The following is a 7,500-nucleotide window of genomic DNA, read 5'->3' on the forward strand; positions in this document are numbered from 1 at the left end:
CAGTTAGTGTATTTGGAAAGTATGCAGCATACAAATCAATTGGCAAGAGCATCAGCCTTGGGGGGTGTTTTATGTGTTCAGCCAGAACTGCTCAAATCCACTCAGAGTAACACCCACACACTCACACACACACTTCTCCCAATCTTTATACTTAAAAACATTACATGGTTAATGGAGCCCGGTCATATACATATATATATACTCTGTGTGAGCACGCACATTCAGCACACACTTACATATTAACAGCCTTGTTTTTACAGTCCAGTCACCCTTGAAACTGAAACACAGAGTCAGGCTGTAGTCAAAGCCTGCCAAACCCATTCATCAGAATAAATACAAGTGCAACCCACAGTCTGCCCTTCATGTTCTCTGTCCTGGGGGCATCTGTGACCCCCGTCAGCGCTAACTGGGTCACTCGGTCCAGAACACGCCCCGCAAAAATTGGATTCTGGGAATGTCTCGAGTTCCTCCCGTCAAGTCTTGCAGACGCTAGCTTTGGTTCTGCCAGGGGTGGAGCAGCGAAGAGGACGACGACGAAGGGGAACGTGTAGACGTGATTGGATTGTGACATCATCACTGTGCGCCCTGAATGACAGATTGGCACCGTGGGCAAAGGCAGTCGGGCGAATCGGACGTGTGCCGCCAACAGCGAGGGCATTTGGAGAGGGACGTTGGCAGCGCCGCCACGGCGAATGTGCTTTCCTCTCGAATGACGCCACCTACAGGGGCAAAACAGCACACGTTAGGGACACAAATTCAATCCCCCTAGACGACCAGAAAATGGCTACAACCGACCGCAGAGTTTGAGGCTGAATTACTCATGTTCTCTGAATATAGCATTGATTGTGCCATGATGGTTCTAATTTGCAATGTAACTTTTAGGCACTTGTCAGTTTTACTTGTCAAATAACACACAAAGTGCAGCAAATCAAGAAAACGAAATAAAAATCAATATTTGTCTTCAAAACAGCATCAGTTCATCTGTAGGTACACTTGTACACGGTTCTTCAGTAGATTTAGACTGTATTGATTACTTCTGTCTTCATGTGTTATTTGACTGACTCACACTCTCACACTCTCTCACACACACTCTCTCACACACACACACACACACACACACACACACACAGTTTAGTATATGACCATGATCAATATTTCCAGACATGCTGGCATGAGGGGGGCTGTGTAAGGGTGGCATCCGGACGCACCCTCCAGGTTGATGAGGAAGGATCCGCGGCTGATGATGGCGTCGTCTGCCAGGTCTCGTGGGAGTCTGTCGGTCAGGGTCACACGTGACGACATCATCAGCTCCGTCAGCTGGGAGCAGGTGGCGGTCGGCTCTTCCTGAAGAGTCTGGGGAAAGGGCAGCAAGAGGGGGTTTTCAATCCATTCTAAATTAATTCAATTAAATACTTAAAAGTTCAACTTTTTTTTTCAACTTCTGTTGGTTGAGACTTGACTGACAAAAGCCTTGCTATTTGAAACACTGGAGCAGTAGCCATTAATATTACAGTTGGCAATTCAGTGTGTGACCACCTTGCCTTATTCCCACCACTCTGCCACTTTAACTGCCCCAGTCCTGAGACGCGGCTTTCAGAAAGAAAAACAAACGAAGGGGAAAATAAACGTATGCCTGTCTGTCCAGTCACATTCCTGCACATCAGCCTTACCTCCATGAGCTCGAAGAACAGGCCGGGCTCGATGGCGATGACGAGCTCGTACGTTGCAGCGTTGCATCCTGGGATTGAGGAGAGGAAGGCATCTCGGATGGCGGTCGCTCCCTCCACTGCCTCCTCCAATCCGGGCTGCCGCCACACTGAGCTGCTCTTGATCCAGCCACTCTGGAACAGAGTCTCACCTGCTGCGGGGGGGCGAGGAAGCGAGGGAGGGTGGGAGCCAGGGAGGAAGCGGAAGGAAGCCAGGGAGGAAGCGGAAGGAAGCCAGGGAGGGAGCGAGGGAGGGAGGGAGGGAGAGAGGAAGAGAGGAAGAGAGGGAGAGAGAGAGGGAGGGAGGGAGAGAGAGGTTAGCATGGCAGACACGCCAGACCATTCAGAACAGGATATTCAACTGAGACAGTGTGGTTAGGTCATGTGTGTGTGTGTGTGTGTGAGTTACCATCATGTCCAGGTGCGTGCAGGTACACCTCCTCGGCCAGGTGAGGCAGTATGGGGCCGATGGTGCGAGTCATCCCATCCAAGACCTCCTCGAGCACCGTCTGACACGAGCGCCTGCTAAGGGAGTCCTCTGCCTCACAGTACAACCTGAAGGGGAGGGGAGACGAGATGAACTCAGGTGGAGAAACAGGGAGAGAGAGAGAGAGAGAGTGTGTGTGTGTGTGTGTAAGAGGGAGAGGGAGAGGGAGTTTATGGTTACCGGTCCTTGATGACACTGAAGTAGAAACTGGACAGATCTCTGGCAACAAAGTTCTGTAGAAGACGCACCACCCGACCTGCATCATACTGAGCGTAGGCATCCGTCACCTCAAATAAACACACACTTAATCATTATCAATGTGGGTCAGAGTTTCAGGTTAATCTTATGCCAAACCATTCTGTACAGACTGTGGACTACAATAATGCTAAATATTAATAATAAAACACACACACACACACACCTTCATGCTAAAGTCCCTCAGCAGGTGCAGTAGGTACTGGTCCACATAGTACATTTCTTTAGAGTCCACAGCCTGAGTCCGCGGGTCAAAGCCCTTTAGGTTCCCCAGCAAGAACTTGAATGTGTTCCTCAACTGCAGACAGACACAGAGGAGGGACAGATGAAATGAATTATGAATTACAGGATATTAGTCTCTACATGCCAGTGGAGAGACCACCGACCAACAGCTAGCTAGGCAAGCACAGGTACACAGGTAAGCAGCACACCTTGTTGATGTTGTCGCGGGCCGAGTTTAAAGCGTTGGGGCCGATTTGCACCTCAGAGAAGACGTTCGACTCGGCCACCCACCAGCGCAGGGCATCGGCCCCATAGGGGGGCGAGGCGGAGGGGTCCTGGGGAGAGATGGGGTGGTGTGAGCGGGGGGGGGGGGCAGCCATCACACTTAAGAAGAGAACATGTACCTGATGTTTGCTATTATTGTCTGCCGTTAATGGAGTGTTTTATGCAGTCACGCGCTTGTCTTTTAGAAGGTGTCCTGACCTTGCCTCCGTTGATGACTACCTCGGGGTCCACCACGTTCCCCAGAGATTTGGACATCTTCTCTCCCTTCTCCGACATGGCAAAGCCATGCACCACCAGTGTCCTGCCACGGAGCAGTAAATAGGGGTGTGTGGAGGGGTGTGTGGAACAGTGTGTGGAGGGGTGTGTGGATGAGTGTGTGGAGGAGGGGTGTGTGGAACAGTGTGTGGAGGGGTGTGTGGATGAGTGTGTGGAGGAGGGGTGTGTGGAACAGTGTGTGGAACAGTGTGTGGAAGGGTGTGTGGAACAGTGTGTGGAAGAGTGAGTGGAACAGTGTGTGGAGGGGTGTGTGGAGTGGTGTGTGTGGAAGAGTGTGTGGTGGAGGGGTGTGTGTGCAAGAGTAAGTGGAGGAGTGTGTGTGGAGGGGTGTGTGGAAGAGTGTGTGCAAGAGTGTGTGCAAGAGTGTGTGGAGGGGTGTGTGTGGAGGGGTGTGTGGAAGAGTGTGTGGAAGAGTGTGTGCAAGAGTGTGTGGAGGGGTGTGTGTGGAGGGGTATGTGGAAGAGTGTGTGGAAGAGTGTGTGCAAGAGTGTGTGGAGGAGTGTGTGGAAGAGTGTGTGGAGGAGTGTGTGTGGAGGGGTGTGTGTGGAGGGGTATGTGGAAGAGTGTTGGAGGGGTGTGTGGAGGAGTGTGTGTGGAGGAGTGTGTGTGGAGGAGTGTGTGTGGAGGAGTGTGTGGAGGGGTGTGTGGAAGAGTGTGTGGAGGGGTGTGTGGAAGAGTGTATGGAAGAGAGTGTGGAACAGTGTGTGCAAGAGTGTGTGGAGGGGTGTGTGGAGGGGGGTGTGTGGAGGGGTGTGTGTGGAGGGGTGTGTGCAAGAGTGTGTGTAGAAGAGTGTGGAGGGGTGTGTGGAAGAGTGTGTGGAAGGGTTGTGGAAGAGTGTGGAGGGGTGTGTAGAAGAGTGTGTGCAAGAGTGTGTGGAGGAGTGTGTGTGGAGGAGTGTGTGTGGAAGGGTGAGTGGAACAGTGTGTGGAGGGGTGTGTGGAGGGGTGTGTGGAAGAGTGTGTGGAGGGGTGTGTGTGGAGGGGTGTGTGGAAGAGTGTGTGGAGTGGTGTGTGTGGAGTGGTGTGTGTGGAGGGGTGTGTGTGGAGGGGTGTAAAAGTGTATAATTAGTATAACCCTCAGACTGACTGATGCTAGATCAGTCTGCTTGAAAATGACATTTCCAGACAAACACTTCCTTATTAAAACCATCAGCAATCACGCTGAAACTATGCTTCCTGCAACAGGTCCCCAAAGATGGCTGAACATAACTGTTCATAACTTCTGTTATGCACACGCAAGGGCAAAAAGGTGGGAATGCTAAAGGTCAATACCTCCTAAACCACACACACACACACACGTACTTGTAGGGGGCCTTCTTGCGTACAGCCACGCTGGTGAGGAGAGAGGACTGGAACCAACCACCCAGCTGATCTTTCCCTTCGATATACACATCTGCCCTTGGGTCCGACTCTGTGTGTGTGTGTGTGTGTGTGTGTGTGTGTGTGTGTAAGAGAGAGAAGAAAAGGAAGAAATTATATAAAAACAACAGACAAACATTATATATATATATATATATATAACTAATTACAAGTTAAAAACATTCAAACTTCTAGAGGAAGAAAATAGTTGGTCAAGGGAAAGCTAGAGACTCCTTGATGCCTGTGAAAGTTCATGACAGAGGTTAGTGCAAGTGTGTGTGAGTGGCTGCCTTCCCTGCATGCCTGACTATGAGAAAGAAAAGGAATAGGCACTTTAGTCTTGGAGGAGAGAGAGAGAGAGAGGACGCGTTCCTGGCATGCACCATCGCACCTGCATGCAGAGAGAGAGAAAGAGAAAGAGTAGGTGTGTGAGTGTGAGTGAGAGAGAGAGCGAGTGATGGGTGTTTGACCTGGGACCAAGGCACTGGGCAGAGTGAACCAGCTGAGTTTGGATTCGCTCTGGGCCGAACTCTCAGCCTCCTCCCCCTCTGTGAACATAAGGGTCTTTACAAATCAACACTTTCCATATTTTACAACACATCAATTTTTTAATGCACCCAAATCAATATATTTGAAATATGACATAAAAATGTATTTGATCTTCTAAAGAACACATTTTTTAGGCACACATGACAACACAGTTTCCACTTAATAGTTTTGGGCTGTGGTAAACCACGGATAACTGAAACCATGGTTACCAAATCAGTGTTCCACTGTATTTCATTTGTTTCCCATTTTGAGCAGGATGAGATCTGTGTGTGTGTGTGTGTGTGTGTGTGTGTGTGTGTGTGTGTGTGTGTGTGTGTGATTTTCCAGACTCACCCTGTAACACAGCAGCCCAGGATACTCCGCTGTCAAACCAAATGTCCAACACATCCTCTCCACGTACGTAGTCCGTCACAGCACCTGCTTTACTCTAATACACACACACACAAAAAAATGTTTGATACAAAAAAAACAAGACTAGACAGACAGACAGACAGACAGACAGACAGACAGACAGACGGACACACACACACACCTTCTTCAAGACTGATTCTGGGAGCAGTGTCTCCAGTGGCTCCTCCCACCAGCTGTTGCTTCCCTTCTCAGCAAAGACGTTGGCGATGTGGGGAATCGTGTGTCTGTCAATCACAGCACAAAATCAGGGCCACATCCAATCAACTGCTTCCGAGCACAAGGAGACACAATGTTAAAAGCCCAGAAAAAGGATGAATGTCCACACACTATTACTTGCCACCTAAATGTGCATATGTTTTTGATCAGTGTGGATGCAGTGTGTGTGTGCGTGTGTGTGGATGCAGTGTGTGTGTGTGTGTGTGTGTGTGTGTGTGTGTGTGTGTGGATGCAGTGTGTGTGTGTGTGTGTGTGTGCGTGTGAGTGTGTGTGGATGCAGTGTGTGTGTGTGTGTGTGTGAGTGTGTGCGTGTGCGTGCGTGTGGATGCAGTGTGTGTGTGTGTGTGTGTGTGTGTGTGTGTGCGCATGTGTGTGCGTGTGTATTACTTGTTGATGAGGGCCTCCCCAGTCTCCTTGTGGTAGAACACAGGGATGGGCACACCCCAGCTCCTCTGGCGGGAGATGCACCAGTACGTGCGTCGGTCCAGCATGCTCAGCAGCGTGGCTCTCGAAGACTCCGGGACAACCCGCACCTTCTGCAGAACCTCCTACACACGCGCACGCACACGCACACGCACACGCACACGCACACGCACACGCACACGCACACACACACACACACACACACGCGCACACACACGCACACACACAATAAAGAATGTCTAAATGTGGGCCTTTCCTTGTGGACCTATGAGCTGTCTGCAGCAATACTATATTGCTTTTGACTTTTAAATAATGAATAAATAAAGTAACTGAAATAAGCTATTCTGAGGCGCTCCGAGACTACTACTACTACTGGACTGTTTGGAGTCCTGTTCGGATCAAATGAACTATTCATTGACGGAGATAAGCCTACTGTGGTGTGTGAACGGTGCGAGCGAGCGGGGAGGCGCCCACCTTGGCCTTGTCCTTGAGGCTTTGTGTGTTGATGAACCACTGGCGGCTGGCTCTGACGATGACGGGCAGCTTGCTCCTCCAATCATAGGGGTAGCTGTGCACGCAGTCCTCCTCCTTCACCAGCGCGCCCGCGTCACGCAGCTGAGAGATCACTGACACACGGACACACAAAGCCAGAGATCACTGACACGCACGGACACACAAAGCCAGAGGAACTCTCTCACACACACACACACACACACACACACACACACACACACACACACACACACACACACACACACACACACTGTATTTGCACCTCTCTCCTCCTTCCTTTCCCACTCACCTGTGTCATTGCCCTCAGCCATGACTAGTTTGCCCTGTAGCTCAGGGCCGGCCAGCTCAGTGAACATGCCCTCCTCATCCACCATGCAGTCCTAATGGGGTAGGGAGGGAGACGGTGCGGGAGTTATGGAGTACTTCACACAATCACATCGTGCATTGGTCAACAGTTCAATATTGCACAGTAATTCTAACTTCCAGAAAACCACAGCGCACACGCATAAACCAGAGGAGTCATGGTAACACACCACGGACAGATTGAAGTGGGATGCCACGCTGTAGTCCTCCATGCCGTGGGCGGGGGCTGTGTGGACCAACCCAGTGCCTTTGCCCATGGTCACGTGACTAGCTGGCAGCAGTGGCACCTCTTTACCTGCCAGTGTGGGGTGCTGGCACATGGCCCCCTCCAGCTCCGCACCTACAGAGAACAGAGAGATGCTGAGAGGCAATGTGTGTGTGTGTGTGTGTGTGTGTGTGTGTGTGTCTCTTTGTATGTCTCTGTCTGAGTGTGCG

General features: G+C 50.7%; 1 protein-coding gene across 3 annotated transcripts in view; it reads right to left on the reverse strand.

The window, feature by feature from the left end:
- iars2 (isoleucyl-tRNA synthetase 2, mitochondrial) overlaps positions 1–7,500 on the reverse strand; it is a 13,055-nt gene that overhangs the window by 7 nt on the left and 5,548 nt on the right. The window contains exons 9-24 of one of the 3 annotated variants that reach the window (XM_031579757.2): positions 7,236–7,405; positions 6,992–7,082; positions 6,664–6,815; positions 6,154–6,314; positions 5,672–5,774; positions 5,473–5,566; positions 5,061–5,138; positions 4,534–4,642; positions 3,154–3,256; positions 2,880–3,005; positions 2,615–2,746; positions 2,374–2,480; positions 2,116–2,261; positions 1,671–1,858; positions 1,209–1,353; positions 1–719 (exon numbers count right to left, since the gene is read on the reverse strand). The exon at positions 1–719 is cut by the window's left edge and continues 7 nt beyond it. In XM_031579757.2, coding sequence (XP_031435617.1) covers positions 574–719; positions 1,209–1,353; positions 1,671–1,858; positions 2,116–2,261; positions 2,374–2,480; positions 2,615–2,746; positions 2,880–3,005; positions 3,154–3,256; positions 4,534–4,642; positions 5,061–5,138; positions 5,473–5,566; positions 5,672–5,774; positions 6,154–6,314; positions 6,664–6,815; positions 6,992–7,082; positions 7,236–7,405 — 2,051 coding nt within the window. In that variant the 3' untranslated portion in view covers positions 1–573. Of the gene's footprint in view, positions 720–1,208; positions 1,354–1,670; positions 1,862–2,115; positions 2,262–2,373; positions 2,481–2,614; positions 2,747–2,879; positions 3,006–3,153; positions 3,257–4,533; positions 4,643–5,060; positions 5,139–5,472; positions 5,567–5,671; positions 5,775–6,153; positions 6,315–6,663; positions 6,816–6,991; positions 7,083–7,235; positions 7,406–7,500 lie in introns of all 3 variants that reach the window. The other 2 variants (XM_031579756.2, XM_031579758.2) reach the window with 2 other exon arrangements.

This window comes from Clupea harengus, chromosome 14, assembly GCF_900700415.2.
Source record: "Clupea harengus chromosome 14, Ch_v2.0.2, whole genome shotgun sequence".
In the NCBI taxonomy this organism is placed as follows: domain Eukaryota; kingdom Metazoa; phylum Chordata; class Actinopteri; order Clupeiformes; family Clupeidae; genus Clupea; species Clupea harengus.